At 44.3% G+C, this 27,223-nt stretch overlaps 1 protein-coding gene across 1 annotated transcript; it reads left to right on the forward strand.

The window, feature by feature from the left end:
• Nucleotides 1–148: 148 nt before the first annotated feature.
• On the forward strand, nt 149–26,780 carry LOC149446053 (gonadotropin-releasing hormone II receptor-like). Its single transcript, XM_089653104.1, has 3 exons — nt 149–691; nt 21,011–21,215; nt 23,532–26,780. The coding sequence occupies exons 1-3, from the start codon at nt 149–151 to the stop codon at nt 24,005–24,007; spliced, it is 1,224 nt and encodes a 407-aa protein (XP_089509230.1). The 3' UTR covers nt 24,008–26,780.
• Nucleotides 26,781–27,223: the final 443 nt, after the last annotated feature.

A 27,223-nucleotide genomic window follows, 5' to 3' on the forward strand; every position in this document is an offset into this window, starting at 1 on the left:
TGATTGAGAGAGTTTAGTTCCACACCCGGCTGGCGAAACACGCAGTATATAGAAATAACAATTTGTCTGTTATATATATTCCTATATGTGTAAGATGAAACAATGAAAGTAATTTTTTTTAATTTTTTTTTAATTTTTTTGTATAGAAATGAATATCTCTAAAGAAGTTGGCATCAAAGCCTGCAGCAATGCACAGTGGTTCAGCAGCTCATGTGACCTGGATGTAAATATTACTTCAACAAATGGAACTCACACCCATTTTCAGCTGCCCACCTTCTCCCCGGCCGCCAAGGCGCGAGTGATCATTACATTTGTCATTTTCACGCTGTCGGCCTCCTGCAACTTGGCTGCTCTTTGGGCAGCTGCACGGACAAGCAGAAAGAAAAGGTCACATGTACGAATCTTAATCCTCAATCTCACCACCGCCGACTTGCTGGTAACATTCATCGTGATGCCGCTGGATGCTATTTGGAACATCACAGTGCAATGGCATGCTGGAGACATAGCCTGCAGAATACTGATGTTCCTAAAGCTTCTGTCTATGTATTCCTGTGCTTTTGTCACTGTGGTAATCAGTGTGGACAGGCAGTCTGCCATCCTCAACCCACTGGCCATTAACGATGCCAAGAAGAAGAACAAGATCATGTTGACAGTCGCATGGTTAATGAGCGTTGTGCTCTCTCTCCCACAGGTAAACACACTTTTCTGCTGAATTTACTAGGAAATTACAGAATTAAAGTGATGCTAAAGGCATTTTTTTTTTCAAAAATAACAAGCATGTTATAGTTACCTGCTCTGTGCAATGATGTTGCACAGAGCAGACCCAACACTCCTTTTCTTGGGTCCCCCTCCTCGCGCTCCTGGCCCACTCCTTTCCCGTCAAGTGTCCCTATAGCAAGCTATTTGCTGATATTTCTGCCAATTCTTCATAATTAAAAATGTCTTGCTTCTGGCAAGTTTTTGCAATGGTGTATCATCTACAGTCCCTAAAGTCTTATAACTAACTTGCTGGATAGACACAGACCAGCGTCAGGACAAAACTGGCACCTTACACAATAATGAAGTTTCACCAATGGCTACATTTTGAAATGTAAGCAAAATCCCTTTATTCATTCCTAATTATATTCACACGAATTCATGACTAAGGTACTTGCTTTAGTAAAGGTGGTGGAAAAGTGCAAATCATTTCTTTATACCGCTGTGGCTATAATATATAAGTATGTCTACAGGACAGCTGTACTATAGAACAGACATGGCCTACATAAAGACTAAACAACATATTGGGGTTGATTTATTAAAACTGTCCCCGCAGGCCAGGGTACTTGGTGTCATTCTGGACTCCATTCTATCCTTCCAGCCCCAAGTCCAATCTTTAACAAACTCATGCAGACTCCACCTCCACAACATCGACAAAATCCGCACGTTCCTAACCCCAGAAACCACTAAACAGCTCATCCACTCCCTCATCATATCACGACTCGACTACTGCAACTCCCTCCTCACTGGCCTGCCTCGCCGCTGGCTATCCCCGCTTCAGTCGATCCTGAACACGGCAGCCAGACTCATTCACCTTACCAACCGTTCCGTTTCGGCCACCCCCATCTGCCAATCCCTCCACTGGCTTCCGATTGCGCAACGGATCAAATTCAAAATCCTTACACTGACATACAAAGCTGTCCACCATACTGCCCCGAACTACATCACTGACCTAATATCCAAGTACCACCCAACACGCACACTCCGCTCCTCACAAGACCTCCTTCTCGCTAGTTTCCTACTCTCCTCCTCCCATGCCCTCCTCCAGGACTTCTTCAGGGAGTCACCCATACTCTGGAACTCCCTACCCCAATCCATCAGACTATCACCTACTCTCCTCTCCTTTAGGCGCATCCTGAAAACCCACCTCTTCAGGGAAGCCTACTCCACCCCCTGCTATTTCCCGACCTCCTCCACTCTTCCTACCACTCCATCCCCCACAGCTATTTCCTCCTGTACCACTATCCCCTCCCTCCTAGATTGTAAGCTCCAAGGAGCAGGGCCCTCGAACCCCTTGTGTATCACATTGTATTGTTATTGTACTGTCGCATGTTCTGTCTCCCGTTGTAATGTACAGCGCTGAGCGAACTATTGGCGCTTTATAAATATTGTATAATAATAATAATAATAAAACTGGATAGTACAAAATCTGGTGCAGCTGAGCATGGTAGCAAGTAAATGAATAAACCTCCCAGTAATGCTATCACTAATCTGCAGCTACAGGGAGCTCTAATGATTTCTATTTTGACCTCAGGAGACTAATGCCAACAAGCTCACATTAATCTTGGAATAAGCAAGTGAGCAACATGTGTATTCTGTTCTCCTTTTGATACAGGTTAGTCACACTTGGTTTATGCTATCTTTGTTCAGTTTTGTGTTTGTTCTGACACTTTCTTTGTTTAGTGTCCTATATGTTAGTAATGGTAGCTCTACACACTACAGACACCTCCCCAGCCTGAACCACAGGGAGATAGACCCTTCACCAAGTCACTTCATAAATATTTATATCCTCCCTCAACATGCCCGTGGTCAATAAGCTTCTCAGTAGTTGGCCAGGGGAAAAATAAATATTCAAAATCCAGCATCACAGCAGCCTCCCTGTCTCTTGCCAAGGATGCTGGTAACACCTATGGGCGGCTACCAGGAACAGCAGCAACACTGAGCTTAGGGGAAAGCCAAGTGAGATGCTACAAATAACCATTGGTAGATTATCACCAGATAGAACTAAATTTAACTAGATTGTAAGCTCGAAAGAGCAGGGCCCTCGAACCCCTCGTGTATTGTATTGTTACTGTCTTGTCTCATGTTCTGTCCCCCTTGCTACTGTACAGCGCTGAGCATACCCTTTGGCGCTATATAAATACTGTATAATAATAATAACTAGTCACCAGGTTCCACTCAGAACAGGCCTCACCATGGGCAACCAAAGAAGCTGAGTGCACGTGCTCAGTGTCATATCCAAAGGTTGTCTTTGGGAAATAGACGTATGAGTGCTGCCAGCATTACTGCAGAGGTTGAAGGGGTGGGGGGTCAGCCTGTCAGTGCTCAGACCATATGCCACACACTGCATCAAATTGGTCTGCATGGCTGTCGTCCCAGAAGGAAGCCTCTTCTAAAGAAAGCCCACAAACCGTTTGCTGAAGACAAGCAGACTAAGGACATGAATTACTGGAACCATGTCCTGTGGTCTGATGAGACCAAGATCAACTGATTTAATTCAGATGGTGTCAAGCGTTGTGTGGTGGCAACCAGGTGAGGAGTACAAAGACAAGTGTGTCTTGCCTACAGTCAACCCTGGTGGTGGGAGTGTCATGGTCTGGAGCTGCATGAGAACTGCTGGCATTGGGGAGCTACAGTTCATTGAGGGAACCATTAATGCCAACATGTACTGTGAAATACTGAAGCAGGGCATGATCCCCTCCCTTTGGAGACTGGGCCGCAGGGCAGTATTTCAACATGATAACGACCCCAAACACACCTTCAAGATGACCACTGCCTTGGTAACAAAGCTGAGGGTAAAGGTGATGAACTGGCCAAGCATGTCTCCAGACCTAAACCCTATTGAGCATCTGTGGGGCATCCTCAAACGGAAGGTAGAGGAGCACAAGGTCCTGAGGGTTAAGGCAGTTCTGGAAAATAATGGTGACCACACAAAATATTGACACTTTGGGCCCAATTTGGACATTGTCACTTAGGGGTGGACTCACTTTTGTTGCCAGCGGTTTAGACATTAATGGCTGTGTGTTGAGTTATTTTGAGGGGACAGCACATTTACACTGTTATACAAGCTGTATACTCACTACTTTACATTGTAGCAAAGTGTCATTTCTTCAGTGTTGTCACATGAAAAGATAGAGAGAACTTTTTTTGGTAATTACTCATACAGAGCATGGTAACATTATGTTATTCTACGATCTGTTTATTTAACCACTTGCCGACTGTGCTATAGCCAAAAGATGGCTGCTGCGCGGTCATCCAGTTTTGGGAAGGCGTTCATGGATATGATTCTCAGTGCAGCTCCATCATCAGTTCCTTCTATCAGTGCCCATCAGTGCTGCCTCCTTAGTGCTTATCTTTTTTTTTTCAGACTTCTCAGTCTTTTTTCATTTCTTTAGCAAAAAATAAAAAACTCAGTGGTGATTAAATACCACCAAAAGAAAGCTCTATCTGTCTCAAAAAAAAGATAAAAAATTCATATGAGTACAGTGTTGCATGACTACACAATTGTCATTAAAAGTGTGACAGCGCTAAAAGCTGAAAATTGGCCTGGGTGGGGAGGGGGGAAGAGGTGAAAGTGTCTGGTACTGAAGTAGTTAAACCAGTCATCATTGCGAGATCATCTCAGTATATCAGGTAAAACAGCATTACGAAGGAGCTCTTTCCTCCAACAAACCCCCCCCCCCCTGAGCCATCCTGTATTATATTATTATTATTATACAGTACTTATATAGCGTCAAAGGGTATGGTCAGCGCTGTACAATAGCAAGGGGGACAGAACATGAGACAAGACAGTAACAATACAATACATGAGGGGTTCGAGGGCCCTGCACTTTCGAGCTTACAATCTAGGAGGGAGGGGAAGCTGGTACAGGAGGAAATGGCTGTGGGGGATGGAGTAGTGGGAGGAGTGGAGGAGGTTAGTTGTTAGGTGAGGTCGGGTGTTAGGTGAGGTTGGGGTAGGCTTCCCTGAAGAGATGGGTTTTCAGGGTGCGCCTGAAGGTGAGGAGGGTAGGTGACCGTCTGATGGATTGGCGTAGGGAGTTCCAGAGGATGGGGGAAGTCCTGGAGAAGTCCTGCAATCGGGCATGGGAGGAGGAGACTAGGGAGCTATAGAGTAGGAGGTCCTGTGAGGAGCAAAGGTGGTATTTGGGTATCAGGTCGGTTAGGTAGTTTGGGGCGGCATTGTGAATGGCTTTGTAGGTCAGAATTAGCAGTTTGAATTTGATGCGCTGGGCAATCGGGAGCCAGTGGAGGGATTGGTAAAGGGGGGTGGCGGATGTGGAGCGGTTGGTGAGGTGGATGAGTCTCGCCGCTGCGTTCAGGATCGACTGGAGTGGGGATAGCGTTCGTTTGGGTAGGCCAGTGAGAAGGGAGTTGCAGTAGTCCAGGCGTGAGAAGATGAGGGAGTGTACGAGTTGTTTAGTGGTGTCTGGGGTGAGGAATGTGCGTATCTTGGAGATGTTGCGGAGGTGGAGCCTGCATGATCTTGATAGTAACTGGACGTGATGTTGGAAGGAAAGGTTTGAGTCCAGGGTGACACCCAGGACTTTGGCGTGTGGGGTGGGAGTGATGGTGGCGTTGTTAGTAGTGATGGAGAGGATAGGGGGGGCGCGGGCTGGGGGGAAGACCAGGAGCTTGGTTTTGGACAGGTTTAATTTGAGGAAATGGAGCGACATCCAGTCTGATATGTCATTCAGTAGGTGGGCGATGCGGGTGGCGAGTGAGGGGGTGAGGTGGGGGGTGGAGAGGTAAATTTGGGTGTCGTCGGCATAGAGGTGGTAATTGAAGCCATGGGAGTGTATTAGTTTGCCGAGGGAGGAGGTGTAGATGGAGAAGAGGAGGGGTCCGAGGACAGAGCCTTGGGGGACTCCGACAGAGAGGGGGAGAGAGGGGGAGGTAGCAGTGTTATAGGTGACGCTGAAGGAGCGTTGGGATAGGTAGGAGGAGAACCAGGAGAGAGCAGCGTCCCTGATGCCAAGGGAGTGCAGTTTAGTAAGGAGGAGAGGGTGGTCGACTGTGTCGAAGGCCACGGAGAGGTCAAGGAGCAGGAGGACAGAATAATGGCCAGTAGATTTGGCGGTTAGCAGGTCGTTGGTGATTTTAAGTAGGGCGGTTTCGGTGGAGTGTAGGGGACGGAAGCTAGGCTGTAGTGGATCAAGGAGGTTGTTATCAGTGAGGTGGGCGCTTAGGCGATTGTAGGCCAGGCGCTCAAGGAGCTTGAAAGTGAATGGTAGCAGGGAGATGGGTCTAAGGTTGTTTAGGTCAGTGGGGTCAAGGGAGGGTTTTTTGAGTATGGGGGTGATTTAAATGTTAAAAATGGATGACTAGAAGGCAAAAGCTAGCTAAAAACAGGTCCCACAGATCACATGCTTACAGGATTAGGCCCATGTTACCTGCAGGGAAGTGCCTTTTGCCTCTTTTATTACATAGAAAATACATGATAAAAAAGGGCATCTTGAGCCATATTAGGTTGTAAGATTACATTTTCTCAGACTTAATGATTTTCTGTCAATTTGTCTACAGTGGCTGAACTAAATCTGTCATTTTTTATTATGTACATTATTCCAATATTTCTTATGCAGCAAGACAGATGAAGACGTTGATCATTTGATTTTTGTAGTTTACATGCTTCTTAGTCTGTCCCTGTCCAGTATAATCGCATCCTAGCACATCGCAGTGTATGACTGGAGTGGGCACAAAACCAGATTTATTCAGCTGGTGAAATTCATAATTGCTGTTTTCCATCCTAGCAAAACCAGGGAACTGTAAGCGCTACATAAAATGATCACAAAGAGATAGGGGATTTGTACCTAAACTGGCAATCTCTGAATTGAAAAATGTAATGACCATAACGGGTAGCCCCATTTTCGTGGTAAAAAAATTAGCAAAAAAAAAAAAATAATAATATAGCGTTTACAATTTCGACTCAAAGCTGCCCACAGTTAGGTTGCCGGTGTCTGGAACCCCGAGGCTAGGGAAGAATTAGCCCAGGTCAGGACGGTGCTGGATCCTGGGACAGGTAAGTGTCCATTTATTAAAAGTCAACAGCTACAGGATTTGTAGCTGCTGACTTTTAATTTTTTTATTTTTTTACAGACTGAACCTCCACTTTAATGTGAAACTTGGGCTGACTTTTCTTTCTGCACAGATGCTTAGTTCTGGGTGTAACTTGGAATATGCGCACACAAATTTTATCTTCAACTGGAATTAGACAAGGGTGTCACCAGGGCAGAGCACGGGGGGGGGGGTCACCAGGACATAGCACAGGAGAGTCACAAGGACAGAGCACAGGGGGTGTCACCAGGACAGAGCACGGGTGGGGGTCACCAGGACAGAGCACAGGGGGGTCACCAGGGCAGATCACAGGGAGGGTTACCAGGTCAGAGCACAGAAGGGGCACAAGGACAGGGCACAGGGGTGTCACTAGGTTAGGGCACAAGGGATGTCACCAGGACAGAGCACGGGGGGGGGGGTCACCAGGACATAGCACAGGGGGGTCACCAGGGCAGATCACAGGGAGGGTTACCAGGTCAGAGCACAGAAGGGTCACAAGGACAGGGCACAGGGGTGTCACCAGGTTAGGGCACAAGGGGTGTCACCAGGACAGAGCATGGGGGTCACCAGGTCAGAGCACAGGGGAGTCACCGGGTTAGGGCACAGGGATATCACCAGGTCAGGGCACAAGGGGGTTGCCTGGTCATGGCACAGTGAAGTCACCAATTCAGGGCACAGGGGAACTGCATTACTGTTTTTTTTCCTCCACATGCAGAGTTGCGCAGTGAAGCTGCTGATCTGTTTTGGCACGCTGATCCCCGACAGTATTCTATGCCTGCTTGGATCAATAGCCATTGATGACAGAGGTAGGCAAGATGCTTCTCACAGGCTGCGTGCTCTCCTCTTGTCCCACTCTGCCCTCTGCACAGTAGCCAGAAGTATAGTGGAGACACAGGGTATCAATACGCCTTGACAGAACTCGCTGTCTCCCCTAGCATTTCTAGCTGTGGCCATCTTGAGTAAGGGAAGATGATTCATGTAGCAATTACTTCCTGAAATTCATCTGCCCTTAGCCAAGGCATGCAGGCAGAAGAGTGTGCTTAGTTGATGAAGCCCCTCCTCTCCTCTTCCAGATGATGGAAAAAAAATGCCCATGAAGACTCCTGGGATGTATGACACAATTTTAGCCTAGGCCAGAAACCAGGAAGCGACTGAAGAAATGTAAAAGAAAAAATTAAAACAATGGAAATGTGATCTACCTTCCTATGGATTTTACTTCTGTTTTCAGGTCCACATTCAGTATTTGGACTCTAGTATCTGACATTTGCATAGCTTGAAATGAGTGTTGAATGGCAGACATTTTCAATGCAAGCCCTGCTTTCAGACATCCACCTGTGAAAACTCAAGTAACTAAACGTATTACTTATCATTTCTACCAATGAGTCAGAGAGGAAATGACATTACTATACTATGATCCATTTATAAATTATTTCCCTGGAAAAGGCACACAGCTGGTATAAGGGAACACCTTCTTCCTGGCAGAATCAGATAAAAGCCATTCCATATAATGACATTGTGTAAACCTTTACGGCATACACCAGCCAAGTAACTGCTGGCAATGCAGGGTCCAGGAGAATGATACAATCAAACAACAATCCTCCAAAAATATAGAACTGTACTACTTGTGGGAGGTGATGAAGATTTATTTTTGCACTGATTGCTTTTACACCCATATAGGATGTAAATGAAATCATTTCTCTTTCTCTCTGTGTGCATTCTTGCACTTATTGAGAAGTACAGAGTGAGCTGTGATTGGTCACAGCTTGTCACATGGTACAAGGCTGTTGTGAATAGCCTTGTACCATGTGACCTCTGTGATCATTCACAGATTTCACACGTAGTAAGCAATGATGTCACAAGTGACATCTTGCTTACTACTTTGCATGTGATCACTGATTGGCCAATCAGTGATCACATGATCGGGACCTCGTACAGAGGTCCTGTCCGACGATCGGTGTTTCACTGTGTCCGGAGGACACAGCGGGCACCGGATCGCGGTGCTGCGCGCTCCCAGGGAGCGCGCACAAGCAGGGTGCGGGGAGGCCGTTTATAAACAGCCACCCGACCCTGCAGTGCCACCGTCCGGCCGTTTATATGCAACGGCCGGTCGGGAAGTGGTTAAAGATGATTTCCATCTTGCAACCTCAATTTTGGACTACAAGTGCATTCAGCCTGAAATCCAACACGTTTCAAATACCTTAGTACAGATTCTTCCTCAGGGGAAGGATACCACTCTAAAACAATAATTAGCAGTAATGAATCCTTTATACATTATAATATCAATGTGCAGCGCTAATAAAAATGTGTGTTATAATCAATGATAATCAATGACCAATGTAATAGTAAAAGAGAAAGGAAACATCATAAAAAAGAAATTGCGAATAGTGAATACTCCAATGAAGAAACAAAATGGATGATATAACAAATGAAAATATATAAGTCCTCTAAATATCATAATAGTCCCAAAAATAGTGATGTGATCAAATCAACAAAATGTAATGACTTCTGTGACTTCCGCGCTGCACCTCCACCATAATGCACTCACCAGAAGTAAGTAGCAAGCAAGCCCAGAGCAGAATGACACTAAGGGGTGTTCCTGCTTGTTCCTCCTGCCGGTGACTTGGTTGAAGGTGGGATCTCTCCAGAAGCCATTGATACACCAAATGAACAATCAAAAGTAGAGTAGCCAAGTCTCCATCTCCAGCCCACAGTGAACCAAGGAAAGGGATTCCTCCTAGAGGGCAAGCTCATTGACCGAGCCCGAAGACAGTATCATATAGTATAGTATGTTTTATTAAAAAAATAGCAACCACGTGGAGCATAAAATCATCAATATTTATTTATTTCAGGTACTTATATAGAGCTGTTAATTTATGCAGCATGTTACATATATATTGTACATTCACATCAGTCCCTAACCCTCAAGGGGCGTACAATCTAAGGTCCCTAACTCACATTCATATACAAGGGCCAATTTAGACAGGATCCAATTAACCTACCAGCATGTCTTTGGAGAGTAGGAGGAAACTGGAGTACCCGGAGGAATCCAACACAGGCACAGGGAGAACATGCAAACTCCAGGCAGGAGGTGCCGTGGTTGGGATTTGAACCAACGACCCTAGTACTGCCAGGCGGAAGTGCTAACCATTTAGCCACTGTGCTGCCCCACATTAGATAAAAAGCACTTACAAAAATGGCTGCTGGACCATCACGTGGACGTGGTGGCGTGACGTCAGCACGTAGGCTCCTCCCTGATGTGTCCGTGCACACGCGAAGGGATCCACATTGATATTATAGTGTTTTGTTTTGGTGGAGACAGAGGGTTTGCCATGTTGTGCTAGCTGCTTCACTTTTTCCTATTTTGTCTTGTGCTAACCATTTATCGTTTGATTAATCCATATTTCTCTATAGTTGAAAAATTGAAAAACCAACCATATACAGTCATGGCCGAAATTGTTGGCACCCTTGATATTTTTCCTGAAAATCAAGTATTTCACACAAAAAAGGTATTGCATTAACACATGTTTTGCTATACACATGTTTATTCCCTTTGTATGTATTGGAACAAATATAAAACAGAGGCAGAAAAGCAAATATGACATAATGTCACACAAAACCCCAAAAATGGGCTGGACAAAAGTATTGGCACCCTTAACTTAATATTTGGTTGCACACCCTTTGGAAAACATAACTGAAATCAGTCGCTTCCTATAACCATCAATAAGCTTCTGACACCTCTCACCCGGAATTTTGGACCACTCTTCCTTTGCAAACAGCTCCAGGTCTCTCTTATTGGAAGGACACCTTTTCCCAACAGCAATTTTAAGATCTCTCCACAGGTGTTCAATGGGATTTAGATCTGGGCTCATTGCTGGCCACTTCAGAACTCTCCAGCGCTTCTTTGCCATCCATTTCTGAGTGCTTTTTGACGTATGTTTGGGGTCATTGTCCTGCTGGAAGACCCAGGATCTTGGACGCAAACCCAGCTTTCTGACACTGGGCCCTACAGTGCGACCCAAAATCCTTTGGTAATCCTCAGATTTCATGATGCCTTGCACACAGTCAAGGCACCCAGTGCCAGAGGCAGCAAAACAACCCCAAAACATCATTGAACCTCCACCATATTTTACCGTAGGTACTGTGTTTTGTTCTTTGTAGGCCTCATTCCGTTTTCGGTAAACAGTAGAATGATGTGCTTTACCGAAAAGCTCTATCTTGGTCTCATCTGTCCACAAGACGTTTTCCCAGAAGGCTTTTGGCTTACTCAAGTACATTTTGGCAAACTGTAGTCTTGCTTTTTTATGTCTCTGTGTCAGCAGTGGGGTCCTCCTGGGTCTCCTGCCATAGCGTTTCATTTCATTTAAATGTCGACGGATAGTTCGCGCTGACACTGATGCTCCCTGAGCCTGCAGGACAGCTTGAATGTCTTTGGAACATGTTTGGGGCTGCTTATCCACCATCCGGACTATTCTGCGTTGCAATCTTTCATCAATTTTCCTCATCCGTCCACGACCAGGGAGATTAGCTACAGTGCCATGGGTTGCAAACTTCTTGATAATGTTGCGCACTGTGGACAAAGGCAAATCTAGTTCTCTGGAGATGGACTTGTAACCTTGAGATTGTTGATATTTTGCCACAATTTTGGTTCTCAGGTCCTCAGACAGTTCTCGTCTCCTCTTTCTGTTGTCCATGCTTAGTGTGGCACAGACAGACACACAATGCAAAGGTTAAGTGAACGTCTCTCCTTTTTATCTGCTTTCAGGTGTGATTTCTATATTGCCCACACCTGTTACTTGCCCCAGGTGAGTTTACAGGAGCATCACATGCTTGTAACATTCTTATTTATCCGCAGTTGTGAAAGGGTGCCAATACTTTTGTCCAGCCCATTTTTGGAGGTTTGTGTGACATTATGTCGAATTTGCTTTCTTTCCTCCCTTTTTTTGTTTTGTCCCAATACACACAAAGGGAATAAACATGTGTATAGCAAAACATGTGTTAATGCAATACGTTTCGTGAGAAATACATGATTTCCTGGAGAAATATCAAGGGTGCCAACAATTTCGGCCATGACTGTAGCTAGCAAGCTCATGCAGGCTCCACCTCCGTAACATCTCCAAAATACGTTCGTTCCTAACCCCAGACACTACTAAACAACTCATTCACTCCCTTATTATCTCACGTCTGGACTACTGCAACTCCCTCCTCACCGGCCTACCTCATCACAGACTATCCCCGCTTCAGTCTATCCTGAACTCAGCGGACAGACTCATCCACCTTACCAACCGCTCCGTATCCACCACCCCCCTCTGTCATTCCCTCCACTGGCTCCCGATTGCCCAACACATTAAATTCAAACTACTAACACTGACATACAAAGCCATTCATAACGCTGCCCCAAACTACCTCACCGACCTGATACCCAAATACCACCCAACCCGTACTCTTCACTCCTCACAAGACCTCCTACTTTCTAACTCCGTGGTCTCCACCTCCCACGCCCAACTGCAGGACTTCTCCAGGACTTCCCCCATCCTCTGGAACTCACTACCCCAATCCATCAGACTGTCACCTACCCTCCTCACCTTCAGGCGCACCGTGAAAACCAATCTCTTCAGGGAAGCCTACTCCACCCTCACCTAACTGCTGATCTCCTCCACTCTTCCTACCACTCCATCCCCCACAGTCACTTCCTCCTGTACCACTATCCCCTCCCTCCTAGATTGTAAGCTCGAAAGAGCAGGGCCCTCGAACCCCTCGTGTATTGTATTGTTACTGTATTGTCTCATGTTCTGTCCCCCACTATAATGTACAGCGCTGAGCAAACCTTTTGGCGCTATATAAATACTGTATAATAATAAAAACTATAAAATGTTATATAAATATAATATAATATAAATACAAATAAATAAAATATAATATAAATATAAGATGTGTGACTTACATACCACCAAAATTGTAAAGGTATTCTTAATGGCGTGATGTGGCGTTCTGCATCTTCTATGTAACCCAAGGTTGCTGTTTGCACAGGTGTCAGATGGTTTATAAAAGGTGCCATGGCGGTGGGTTTTCCAGGTATTTTTGTTTGGCACCTGCAGCATGAATTTTTAACATGGAAGCAACTTTGACCGTATCACATACCTGCTCGGCATCCCTGTAGCCACTTGCAACATTTTCACTTTCACTGTTAGGCTAGGCTTACACCTATGCAGGTTCTGGTGCATTTTGCAGTATGGATTGCAGTTTTTCACAAGCATTTTTCATGCTCTTTGTGTTTTTGGGATGTGTTCGATGTTGCTAGAGGGAGGTGTTCATTGCCATACAGAAAACGCACAAAAAGCGCATGTATATGCACAGATTTGAACATGAGCCATAGGAAATCTAAGAAATCATGTTAAATGGGCTGCAGTGCTTTTTTGCAAATCTGAAAATGCACTGGTGTGAACCTAGCCACAAACATCATGAGAAAATATCCCGTGTCTGTGCCAGCATGCCTTATTCAAACAAATATAACAAAAATGGGACTTCCACAGATACCTTCTAGATGCAGTCAGTGCAAAAAGAACCATCTAAAATGTCATCCTTTTTTATTTTTTATTTTATACATTGTATACGATAGTTGTACACATTAGTGCCCAGTCATACCAATGCAATTTCAGGTGCGATTTGGGAATTGAAATCACACCTGAAATCGCATCTAATGAATGTGAATTTCAGTGTCTTAACATTTGTGATTTGCTGCAGCGCGATTTCTAAAGTTCATGCATTACTTTTTCTGTAGTTTTCTTGCAATTTCACATATGTAGTAGGGTAGCACAGTGGCTAAATGGTTAGCACTCCCACATGGCAGTGTTAGGGTCCTTGGTTCAAATCCCAACCATGGCACCACCTGCCTGGAGCTTGCATGTTCTCCCTGTTCCTGTGTGGGTTTCTTCCGGGTACTCTGGTTTCTTCCCACACTCCAAAAGACATGCTGGTAGGTTAATTGGCTCCTGTCTAAACTGGCCCCAGTATGTGTATGTATGAATGTGAGTTAGGGACCTTAGATTGTACGCTCCTTGAGGGTTAGGGACTGATGTGAATGTACAATATATATGTAAAGCGCTGCATAAATTGACGGTGCTATAGAAGTACCTGAAATACATAAATATGATGGAAATTGCAATCTGTGGTGTTGCACAGAGCAGCCCAGATCCTCCTCTTCTCTGGTCCCCTGCTGGTGCTCCTGGCTCCTTCTTCCTGTTGGGTGCCCCCATAGCAAGCATATTGCTATGGGGGCATCCAAGCAGGCATACTCCCAAACCTCTACTTTATGTGTCCCCCACCCCCTTTGTCTCCTCATTGGCTCACTTGCTGTGATTGACAGCAGCAGGAGCCAATGACCTCCAATGAGAAAGCAGAGACCTGGGACAGCCCAAGGTTCTCCTGCACATCGATGCATTGCGATGCTGCTCAGGTAAGTATTAGGGGGGCTGGGGGGACTTCTGCAGACAGTAAATACAAATTTCTTCCTTTCCACAATTTAAAAAGAAGCCACCTGTCGTTTACAGGTGGGTAGGTGTAGCAGTAGTGACAACATAGAGTCCGGTTGCAGATAACTCAGAAACTTGTATTGAAGAGTATGCTCATCTACAAACAACCCGAGTGGGAGAGCACCGCATTGGGAAAAAGTCACAGTTGAGTGCAGAGAGGCAGCAGGTAAGATGCACCATCAGAGTCTGTCCTCAAAATGTGTCCTGGCCGGTCCAATCCCATAGGGGAGGCTTCCATGCAGAATCCCTACTCACCAGGAACCTTTCCGTGCCACTAATCACATTCCCAGACAGACGGATGATCTTGCCCTACTCTGGGCACTTTTCAAAAGCACGCCAAAGCCGGGAGGCATGGATCTATACCGGCTCTGCTGACCCAAGATGACCGCCAGGGGTCACCTGAATGCAGCGCAGCTAGGGGCGGACTGACCATTTGGAAACTCGGGCACTGTCCGAGGGCCCGGGGTCAGTAGGGGGCCCCATGAGATGCCCTTGGTACCTTTTTCATAGGCTTTTTTGAGTTTGGGCAAGGACACAGGGGCCCCATGATCCCCTATTGCCCGGGGCCCCATGAGTTGTCAGTCCACCCCTGAACTTAGCCAACCGGAACCCTGCCCTCAGGGACTAGGAAACCATAGAGAAACCAGGTGTCTCCTGACCTCCTCTTCACCTGTAGCACCACTCCAGTTGAGCACCACCTACAGAGGAGCAAGCTAGTGGCTGATGGTAGTAAGATCATACTTGTACATCCAACTGACTGCTCAGAGAGGTCTTACAGCACTTTGGGGGAATATACTAAAGGGAAAGCACAGTTGCTCCATAGCGTAGTAAATGAGGGGAAGCTCTGCTGACTTCCATCATCCAATCAGGTACAAGTAAAAATGCTTCTTTTTTTCCATGCGTGCGATTGGGTATTCATTGCAAAGTGAAATGTCACCTCATTTATCAAGCTCTGGAGCAACTGCGCTTACAAAGTGCAAAGTCTTTTTGTTAGGGATTCACTGAAATTTCAGTAGTTGAAACGTTTCGGCCGAAAACACCTCTGTCGTCCATTGGCCAATATGAAAATAAGCACCAATACAGGTGCCAAAAATAACCCTGCCCCCCTCGCTGCCCGCCACTGCCGCCCCTCTCCACTGTCCACCCGCCGCTGCCACCTCTGACCACCGCTCAGTAGTTCTTAGCCTTACATGAGAAACCACTGAACAATCCAGTTGCTGGTCATAGAGATGAGTGAAGGAAAGATGGTCTTCACTCATCTCTATGCCCTTTGAGGACCGGAGCGATGTCACTTCCGGTTCCAGATGCATTTTTTTTTTAAGGCACTAGATCAATGATTTTTTTTAATCTAATGCTTTACATTGTAGAGGAGAGAGGTGGGGTCTTATTTACCCTATATCTCTCCTTAAAGAGGACCTGCCACTACTTTTTTCTATCACAAAAGATGCATGCATTCCTTGTGATAGGAATAAAAGTGATTACATTTTTTTTTTTAAAGGTATAGTGCAAAAAAAAAAGAATAAAAAAGTTTAAAGCACCCCCCCCCATGCTCCCATGTGAACACATATGTAGGCCAAACCCACATATGTAAATGGTGTCCAAACCACACATGTGAGGTAACGCCACACACGTCAGAGCAACAGCAATCATTCTCACTCTAGACCACCTCTGTAACTTTACACTGGTAACCTGTAGAAATTTTTAAAGCGTCACTCGTGGAGATTTTTAAGTACTGTAGTATGACGCCATTCCATGAGCGTTCGCAATTTTAAAGCATGACAGGTTGGGTATCTATTTACTCAGCGTAAAATCATCTTTCATATTTTACAAAAAAATTGGGATATATATTGGGGGGGGTTATCATTAAAGTGTATTTTTTCCAAAACAAATGCATTTGAAAAATATAAACAAATTTTAAAAACTGTCCATTTCGGTTTTCATCCTGAATTTTTGGTTTCGGCACCAGAATTTTCATTTCAGTGCACCACTACTTTTTGTCTTTAATAAATCCACCCCCTTTATGTTCTCAGTGTAACTCTGAGAAACATGGATTAAAGTTGACCCATACTTCTTAGTATTTCCCTCTCTTAGAAAGGTTTTCCATCTAAAGATAACTTTTGACACAGAGAATGCACCAGAATTTCAGCATTGTCCATTTTGATGCCACATTCTCCAGTTTCAAATGAGGTTCCCAAACTTTTTAATAATATTGCTATAACATAGAGGCTAGGCCTCGCTCCCTGCTTTCTCCTCATTGGACCACGGGCTGTGATTGACAATGGCTCCCACTGCTGTGTCTCAGCCAATGAAGAGAGAGAGACCCGGGACAGTTGAGGCTCCTGTATATATCGATGAATGGAGAGGGGCTTAGATTTTTTTTTTAAACAAATAGAGCTTTCTTTTGGTGGTATTTGATCGCCACTGGGTTTTTTATTTTTCATTATATAAATGAAAATAAAAACAATATTTTTTGCTTTCTGCTATAAAATATATCCAATAAAAAAATTTAATTTCTTCATAAATTTAGGTCAAAATGTACCCTGCACTGGGGCCCCCGGGCAATAGGGGATAATGGGGCCCCTGTGTCCTTGCCCAAACTCAAAAAAGCCTATGAAAAAGGTACCAGGGGTATCTCATGGGGCCCCTTGCACTGACCATTTGGAAACTCGGGCACTGCCCGAGAGCCTGGGTCAGTAGGGGGCCCCATGAGATGCCCCTGGTACCTTTTTCTTAGGCTTTTTTGAGTTTGGGCAAGGACACAGGGGCCCCATTATCCCCTATTGCCCGGGGGCCCCATGAGTTGTCAGTCTGCCCCTGCCCCTGCAACATGTCTTTGGTGAAAAAAAAAATCCCAGTTAGTCTATATTGATTAGTTTGGATGAAACTTCTAGCATCTACAAACAATGGTACAGTATATACTGTATACTGGAATTTTTATTTATGTATTTAATTTTATATTGGTAATGGTAGCGATCAGCAGCGGGCAATCTGACACTGTGTGGGAACTGACTAACTGACACTGACATCTCCAGTAACACTAATACACTGATCAGTGATAATACTGTACACTGTCACTGTAGTAATGACACTGGCTGGGAAGGGGTTAACATCTAGGGGCAATCAAAGCGTTAACTGTGTGCCTAACAATGTGAGATTTGTATAATGTGTGCTGCTTTTACTACTAGATGTGTTTGTTTTTTAATCCTGCTTTGCAGGGACAAAAAACAGACACATGGCTGCTCCCATGCACAGAACCATGTGTTCTTAGAAAGCCAATCAGCAGATCACAATAAATCATTGGCTGGAACCTGCTGACTTGTGCTGTAGTGAACGACAGCACAGATCAGGTGGTGGGCACGTGTACCCCCTATCTGAGAATGTTGGTTGTATGTGATCCAGTGCAGCGGGGTCATTCTGCTGCAGTAAAACTGTGGTAGGCAATCCGCAACTGGTTAATAATATCCAATCCAGTTTGTTTAGTACAATGCTGTGTATTTGCTGCACATAAAATATATATAGTTCACATTTATCATTGATAGGCAGCTGTTGTCATAAAATTGTCAGTTTTACTCTAAGGGATAGTGAAAATGCACGTCTTCAAAATCTGCCTTAGGCCATATGAATACTTTCCATAAAGAAGCTAGGCATTCTTGTTGGGCATAAGTATTTCTGTAGGTCCCATATGAGTGCTCTTGCGCTTAGTCCTTGTTAGTACAATGTGTAATTTTGTCCACAACAGAAATAATTGCTCTCTTTGGTGAGAGTAGGGGTCAGTGCTTATTCTATTTCATTGTTTGCTGCCTGAAGCTCAAGCAAAGAATGAAAGGACAGTTGCAAAACTGTCAAGGAGCAATGATCATCTACAATAAATAAATCTAAACACGGGGGAACAGTAAGGTCAAGAGTCTCAGATAAGTGTATGTAAACCCCAACAAAAAACTATTTACATCCCTGTGGCCTGTTATATAACATTGAACATACACTATATTGCCAAAGGTATTGGGCTAGCCTTCCAAATCATTGAATTCAGATGTTCCAATCAAAGTTTGTAGAAGCAGTCTGCATGCCTAGGGGCTTGATTTTATACATCTGTGGCCATGGAGGCCACAGATGTATAAAATCAAGCCCCTAGGCATGCAGACTGTTTCTACAAACTTTTTTGAAAGAATGGGTCGCTCTCAGTAGTTCAGTGAATTCAAGCTTGGTGCCGTAATAGGTTGCCACCTGTGCAATAAGTCCATCTGTGACATTTCCTGGCTACTAAATATTCCACGGTCAACTGTTAGCGGTATGTAACAGAGTGGAAGCAACTGGGAACAACAGCAAAACAGCCACCAAGTGGTAGGCCACATAAAATGACAGAGCGGGGTCAGCGCATGCTGAAGCGCACAGTGCGCAGAAGTCACCAACTGTCTGCAGAGTCAATAGCTAAAGACCTCCAAACTTGGTGTGGCCTTCAGATTAGCACAACTACAGTGTGTAGAGAGCTTCATGGAATGGGTTTCCATGGCCGAGCAGCTGCATCCAAACCTTACATCACCAAGTGCAATGCTAAGCGTCCATGGACAGGCAGTGTGTTAGTCGGGGATCAGCCTGTCCATGGTTGCACGGCAGAGGAATCCCGGGATTTTGGAAAGAATTGGATCTGTTTTCAAAACGTTCCCTTAATGGGAACTCTGGATAATCCTGGTTCATCACCCCTAAATCCAAGGATCCATCCACTTTAAGAGGAGGTTTACTAGATTCCTACCTTATCCTATGATGACCATTAGATGACATCAGGATGTATTACAAAAACCGCGCACTATTTTGCGTGTTCTGGTGAGTGCGCATTTCTTATACACCTATATGCACATTCACCGCTTTCTTGAAGTCACAGGAACATTGAGCACTTCAGTCACCTTATGAACTTTTTTATAACTCTTGATATTTTAACCGTATGATCTTTATTCTGATCAATATTCTATGCTGTACGCCAATTTTTATATATTGATTATATCTATTTAGCGCTGCACACCATCATTTTTATTGCTCATTTTAAGGGTTTTTTTATTACATTGTGCACAGCTGCTTCTACTCATTTTGTGCTCTCACTTATATCTACCTTATACGGTGCTTAGTAATAAAAGCAGCTAGTACACTAAAAAGGAAACCGTAAGCCTTCTAAATAACAAATAGGAAGAAATGTGCAGCGCTAAAATGAATATATAAATAAATATAAATACCAAGAACGCATAAAGTGCTAAATCTCTCAATGATACTGCTGGTATTAATAAATATATCAAAACTGATTAAAAATGTCCAAAGTGCTCATAAATCTGAAAGTATAATATTAAAATAAATAATATATAAATAATAAATGTCCAAATAAAAATTCAAGTAAATAGCACTTAATCCAGATAAGTGAATCTTCTTATCCCAGTGGTGAACAGATAATCCGGTGATGTGCGGGGTATAGTAAAAATGCACACTCACCAGATGCGCATTTTTAAGTGCGCAGTATGTAATAATCAGCCAAAGGTCCCCTCTACAGTGGAATAGAATATACAGCCTGGGATGGAAACCCTCCTCTGTAGTTTTTGGTGGTGAGATGTCAGCCAGAGGTCCCCTTAATGGTAAGCTGCAATATGGCCTGATGTGGATCTCCCTCCTCTGGGTACTGGGATGGTCACCTGGGTTCCTGGGGAATTAAATGCTCGGTACAGAGCAAAAAAGGATGGTGCCACAGTGTAGTCATTTCAAATTATTAATAAAGGGTTTATTGAGTAATAGTTAAAAATCCAGACAATTTCCAATTTCTTTGGTGTGAAAAGCTGCCTAATACAATGACCAGCTGGTGTGTTAAGATGGCAGTCGGATCTCTGTGATCCGGCAGCATGATGTCCGGCATGCAGGCTCCTCCATAACACTTTTTGTACCAAGTACATTGTCAAAAGGGGTGTGCCCTTTTCACGCCGTCAGATCATGGACATGATACAAGAGATTGTGGCCATGGGAGTCTCCAGGAGCCATGGATGGATAGTGCAGGGGTCTGGTCTCTGGGACTCTGTGTGGCCATGCTCACAGTGGTGTGGTGGGAGTCTCCAGCAGCCGTGGATGGATGGTGCAATGCAGGGTTCCAGTCTCCAGGACTCCATGTCTGTGCTGCATGCTGGTGTTCATTCCAACATAGCACCAGGCAGCACCATGACATCACTGACTCACTGTATATATGCTCGCCCAGCTGAAAATGGCCGAGCATGTCCAAGCCCAGTTGGCTTTGGAACTGTGTATACGCAGTTCCAAGGACGTCCCAAGGCCATATTTTTTCCAGATGTTTTCCAACCCTGGTGTCACCTGGATGTGGTCCGCATCCCCAAGGCCACTAGGGGGACTGGAGGGAGTTGCACCCAGAAGGTAAAATACCTTGAGCCTTTAGAACCACTTTAATTTTGTCAAAGTGGTTGTTTGCATTGTCCAAAGCTCAGGCTTTCAATTGATAAATAGCATTTACGTTTTTAACATTTTTGGGGTGCCTGAGGATTTTGCATACTTTTTAAGCTTGAGAAACACTAGTTTTTAGAACACATTGATGCAACATCCTGGTTGAAGAGAATATTTTCCTTTAAAAGGAAAAGGTAATGTTTTAGAAAATTACATCTCACAGCTCACGGGTCTCTTTTTTTTTGCAGCTTTTTCTGTTTCATACAGTTACGATCACAGAGCCACGAAATTTCACCCAGTGTACGACGTGGGGCAGCTTCCAGGAGCACTGGCAGGAGACCTTGTACAACATGGTGAGCTTCGTGTGCTTGTTCCTGCTTCCTCTGCTCATCATGATCTCCTGCTACTCACGGATCCTACTGGAGATATCCAAGCGCATGAGCAAGGGAACGCGTAAGTTCTGTCTATATACCTACAGCAGTATAAGGCTTTGCAAAAAATATTTGGAGACTACATAAATTCTGTGAAGTTGTCTTTCTAATGGAATAGAGACTGATTATTTAGCAAAGTAAACGTACAGATTGGAAGGTAAACACTCACTTTGCAGAGAAAACAGTCTTTATTCCTTCAACCTCGCCATGAAAGCTACACATACACATACAAATATTCTGCCCCTGAAAACTCTGAATTAATTAATTGCATAGTTACATTGGCCCATTAGTATGTAGAGCTCATACCTGAGGGACCTCAAGGGAAGCTGGCAATCACTGTAGTAGCCAGCCCTACTTCAGTGACACCACCAAATCTACTTCAAAATGGTGGCCGTCTGCACACAGATACCAACGACCTGTTGAATAAATGTGAATGAAATTAGTAAAAATGGCTTCAGCTCCTGTTCTTCACCTGTAGAGAACTTCACAGATGCGTTTCGCATCTGCAACTCAGCCCCTAAAAGGGGCGAAGCGCATCTGAGGAGTTCTCTACAGGTGAAGAACAGGAGCTGAAGCCATTTTTACTAATTTCATTCTCATTTATCCAAAAGGGAGTAGGAGTCTGTGTGCAGTTGGCCACCATGGCCTGACAAGCTGATCCTATCTGTCTTGGACCAGTCTATTCACATGCTGATCTGACCAACAAAAGGCATTCAGGCGATACTATTTTCATTGTTTTGATCACCAAATCTCACTTCAAATTTCCCAAGATTAGAAGTCAGGTACAGCAGTGCCTTAGATCGTATGCTGCAGATAGACAGTTATGAGGCCTTAGATACAGGGGTGTTTGGACACCCACACATACCAGGAAATGCACTGATATTTTCAGATGAAATTCAGGACAAAAAGGTAGATCTTCAGAGGGCAACTTAGGCACAATTAAAATTACAAATGCTTTGTCTAATAGCAATGCTTCATTTTTGGAGTACAGGTCTACTTTAAAAAAAAGGTTCTTACTGTTTCTTCAAAAAAATACTGGGACTGCCCAATTAAAAGATTAGATGTAGCTATCCTATAGAGCAGTGGTCTCCAAACTTTTGCTCCATATTCTGCCCACTGATATCAACAATTGGGTATAATTCCTCCCACTGACACCAACAGTAGGGTACAATTCCTCCCACTGACACCAACAATGGAGCACTATTCCTCCCACTCATACCAATGATGGTCACAATCCCTTTCACTGACACCAATGATGGGGCACTATTCCTCCCACTGATACCAATTATAGGGCACTCTTCTTCCCGCTGATACGAATGATGGGGCACTATATCTCTACCTGATACCAATGATGGGGCACTATTCCTCCCACTGATACCAATGATGGGGCACTATACCTCCCCCTGATACCAATGATGGGGCACTATTCCTCCCACTGATACCAATGATGGGGCACTATTCCTCCCACTGATACCAATTATGGGGCACTCTTCTTCAAACTGATACTAATGATAGGGCACTATTCCTCCCCCTGATATCAATGATGGGGCACTATTCCTCCCCCTAATACCAATGATGGGGCACTATTCCTCCCCCTAATACCAATGATGGGGCACTATTCCTCCCCCTAATACCAATGATGGGGCACTATTCCTCCCCCTAATACCAATGATGGGGCACTATTCCTCCCCCTAATACCAATGATGGGGCACTATTCCTCCCCCTAATACCAATGATGGGGCACTATTCCTCCCCTTGATACCAATTATGGGGCACTCTTCTTCCCACTGATACCAATGATGGGGCACTATTCCTCCCACTGATACCAATTATGGGGCACTCTTCTTCCCACTGATACCAATGATGGGGCACTATACCTCCCACTAATACCAATGATGGGGCACTATTCCTCCCCGAAAACTAATGATGGGGCACTCTTCTTCCCCCTAATACCAAAGATGGGGCATTGTTTACTCCCACTGATGATAGGGCATTTTCTACTCTCACTGGCCACCCCCTTCTTCCCAAAGTCTGAAGGACAGTAAACCAGTCCTTTGTTTAGAAAGTTTGGAGACTCACTGGGGAGATTGTATAGGAACCTGTTCATTATTTTTTGCTTTCTTACCTCAAAAACATAGTAGGCAACATTGTAGGTGCCATTGTGGTAAAAACAGAGTAAAATTTATAAAAAATAAAAGTAAATGCATGTTGTCTTTTCATTCTCCAAATTAATACTGATGAAAAATAATGATTCTTCTTTTTTGTATTGGTATCAGGAATGTGTAAAATTGGGGTAAACGGTTCAGTTTTTATTGTAAGACTCTTTCCTTCATTCTAGTTTCCTCTAAGGAAGTTTACTTGCGACGCTCCAAAAACAACATTCCAAAGGCACGAATGAGGACTCTAAAGATGAGTGTTGTCATAGTCAGCTCCTTCATCATATGCTGGACACCTTACTTTCTCCTGGGTTTGTGGTACTGGTTCTACCCAGAGACAATGGAAGAGAAGGTGTCACAGTCCACCACACACATCCTTTTCATCTTTGGTCTGGTTAATGCATGCCTGGACCCTATTACTTATGGACTTTTCACCATACACTTTCGGAAAAGTCTTCAGCGATATTGCGGAGGTGGAAGGACATCAGACCCTGACACAAGCTCCTCAGTCACAGGGTCCTTTCGCTGTTCAATGTCTTCATTTCGTGCCAAAAAGATGATTGTCTTGAACCAGGAGCTACAAGTGCTACAGTCTTGCAATGGTAATTTAAACAACCCAGACTTCAGGTTGAATGGCCTTGGCACTAGTTGCCTCTAAGCTCTACAGAAGTCAGTTACAGATGTGTATGATATGAGGACGCCCTATGAAACATTAATTATAACATGCCCTACAGTGATCTCCCAACATAGCGTTTCCTATAAACCTTCTGCTCTCAAAGTTGATGCAAGCTACTTGCAGGAATCGAATCAATGTTAATAAAACAGCACAGCAAAACACATTTCATGTTGTTTCAAAGATATTGCCAAATGGATTATGTACTTGAAAATATTATTTTTAACTCCAGATGGAGTCATCAGTTTCCATGAAAATCTGTCATCTGACTCATGTTTGGGATTGGTGGTGGTTAGCTTTTCTCTAATCTCTTCTCTCTAACTTCTACCTCTTAAAAATCTAGTTGGTATAGTTTGAAAGTGAATTCAGGTCACAAAGTGTCCTCTTATGCTAAGTGGAAAAATGTATCATCTGTACTTAAGCCTCAGTAAAAAGCAAAACTTAACATTGTGTACTTTATGGCACTGAACATTTTTCTGTAAGATTTGTCTCTTTCCCTATGTATGAACTGTTATGACGAAAAAATGTACAACTATTGCATGTGAATATTCAGAACTATTTGTTACTGCTATTTATATAGCACCATCATTTTAAATAGCATTGTACATTTACATCCGTCCCTGCCCTTGAGGAACTTACAATCTAAAGTCCCTTATCTCACATATTAGAGCCAATTTAGACAAAAGCCAATCAAAATACTTTTTTGGTCTAACTGGTCTTCTTCTTGTCTTGTCTTCTGGATCACAGGAGTGCACACCTGTGACCCAGAATCAGCAGACAGTGGGATAGAGCCACATTAGGCTCTGGAAGGATCCTGACCATGTTGTCAAGATTCACCCAGCTGCCTGATTGACAGCTTACCCAGGCTCTCAGCTGAGATCCTGAGCCAGCTGCCCTCAATCCCCTCTCCAGCCCGGTGCTCCTCTGAGCACTGGGGGAGGCAGACAGCAGTGATTTTCTGTTCCGGGAACTGAGCAATCAGTGGTCATGTGATCATTCAGTTCTCAGTCTTAGTGCCGGTGTGGGACAGCTGCAATATCCCACTGATGAGGTGAGTAGACATGTTTGTTTTTTTACTTCTGCTTTAAAGTGGTATTATAGTATCGTTTTTAAAAATAAAAAGTAACAAATATGTCTATATTTATTTGCTCTATGCAGTGGTTTTACACAGAGCCAGCCCGATCCCTCTCTTTTCAGGTTCTCCACCTGGCTCCTCCTCTCGAGCCAAGCCCCCAGAGCAAGCGGTTGTATATGCAGCCATAAGACACATAGAACCGTGACTCGACCCCCCCGGCTCCCTCCTGATTGGCTCACTGGCTGTGATTGACAGCAGCAGTCAATAGCTTCCCACTGCAGTCTCAGCCATCGACGATGGAGAGCCCCCGCAGAGCAGAGGCTCTTGTGAACATCATGGGATCGAAGGGGACTCAGGTAGGGATTGGTGGGGGCTGGGGGGCTGAAGGTTTTTTTACTTCCATGCACAGAATGTATGAAGGTAGAAAAAAACCTTAGCCATTAATATCACTTTAACATACCAGCATGTATTTTGGAAGAAAACCTACATAAGCACAGGGGGAACATGCAATCATCATGCAGGTAGCGTCCCGACCTGAATTCGAACCAAAGACCACAGTGCTGCAAGGCAGACGCACCATCCACTGAGCTACTGTGCTGCTCCATTAAAAGTACAAAGGATTGTGTGGATTTGGGGTGTGGTTTGAGTCATTTGCAGTATGATGGTCCACTATAAATGAACAAAGAGCAATATTTCTGAAGCCAGATGGTTTGCTACCCAATCAGATCCTTGCCTATGGACAGGCTGTTCAAATGCTTACCTATGGACAATCATTTTAAAGTGGGTTTAAAGGCAGGTGGTCTATTCATGCAGGTAAAAAACCTTCTGAGTGCTGCCTCCTCTCAACCCCTCCCCCCCCCCCATACTCACCTAAGCCCGATCCCAATCCAGCAATGTGCTCGAGAACCATGATCTGCGACTCTTATGGACACAAAGAGGCAACTTGGTAGCAAGCATGGACAAGTGCCCCCAGAGCAAGCAGTTTGCAATGGGGGTACTCTGTGGGGGGAGGGGCTAGGAGAAGGATCTGGGTTGCTCTGTGCAAAACCATTGCACAGAACAGGTAAGTATGACATGTTTTTTATTTAAAAAAAAGTAAAGAATGAACCTTTAGAATCAATTTAATCTTATCCTGCCAATTCCCCATTTATTGGTACAAGCCTCCTTGTTGTCCAACATCCCGCACAGCAGCCAATTCCCCATTTATTGGTACAAACCTCCTTGTTGTCCAACATCCCGCACAGCAGCCAATTCCCCATTTATTGGTACAAACCTCCTTGTTGTCCAACATCCCGCACAGCAGCCAATTCCCCATTTATTGGTACAAACCTCCTTGTTGTCCAACATCCCGCACAGCAGCCAATTCCCCATTTATTGGTACAAACCTTCTTGTTGTCCAACATCCCGCACAGCAGCCAATTCCCCATTTATTGGTACAAACCTTCTTGTTGTCCAACATCCCGCACAGCAGCCAATTCCCCATTTATTGGTACAAACCTTCTTGTTGTCCAACATCCCACACAGCAAGAGAAAGCAGGTATACAGAATATCGGGTCCCAGGTGAAGTGAGGCCAGGATGTGACGTTACCTCTGTGATCTGCAATTGCACCTTCAGAGTAAAGCCGCTTCATTATAAAATAATTTGTTCTATGAATGTTTATCATTAAACTTTTCAGATGAGAACTATGTTGTGTCACTGCAATATCTTCTTCAGAGAATGCCAGTTGCTTGGCTTTTATGTTTTTGCTTTGATTTTAGTATTTTCTGAGTCACCGACTCAGAAAGAGATCCACGAAGGTAAATATGACATACTGCATTTTAACCACTTGCCCTCCTGAGGATCTCCTCCCCTCCTGACCAGGCCATTTTTTGCATTACAGCGCTGCATTACTTTAACCGACAATTGCACGGTCATGCAATACTGCACCCAAATGAAAGTTACGTCCTTTTGTTCCTACGAATTGAGCTTTCTTTCAGTGGCATTTGATCGCCTCTGCGTGTTTTATTTTTTGCTCTATAAAAAAAACCCGACAATTTTGAGAAAAAAAATATTTTTGACTTTTTGCTATTAAACATGTCCAGTAAAAAAAATTAAAAAAAAACAAATTTCATCATAAATGTAGGCC

Source organism: Staurois parvus, unplaced genomic scaffold (genome assembly GCF_062004578.1).
Source record: "Staurois parvus isolate SC_StPar_1 unplaced genomic scaffold, SC_StPar_1.0 ptg000698l, whole genome shotgun sequence".
Lineage (NCBI taxonomy): Eukaryota > Metazoa > Chordata > Amphibia > Anura > Ranidae > Staurois > Staurois parvus.

Excerpts from the sequence above, each read along its gene's own strand:
- LOC149446053 (XM_089653104.1), top strand. The coding sequence starts at position 149 with ATGAATATCTCTAAAGAAGTTGGCATCAAAGCCTGCAGCAATGCACAG. Across the intron at positions 692-21,010 it reads TTGTGCTCTCTCTCCCACAG|CTTTTTCTGTTTCATACAGT; the intron begins GTAAACACACTT and ends TTTTTTTTGCAG. Across the intron at positions 21,216-23,531 it reads GCGCATGAGCAAGGGAACGC|TTTCCTCTAAGGAAGTTTAC; the intron begins GTAAGTTCTGTC and ends CCTTCATTCTAG.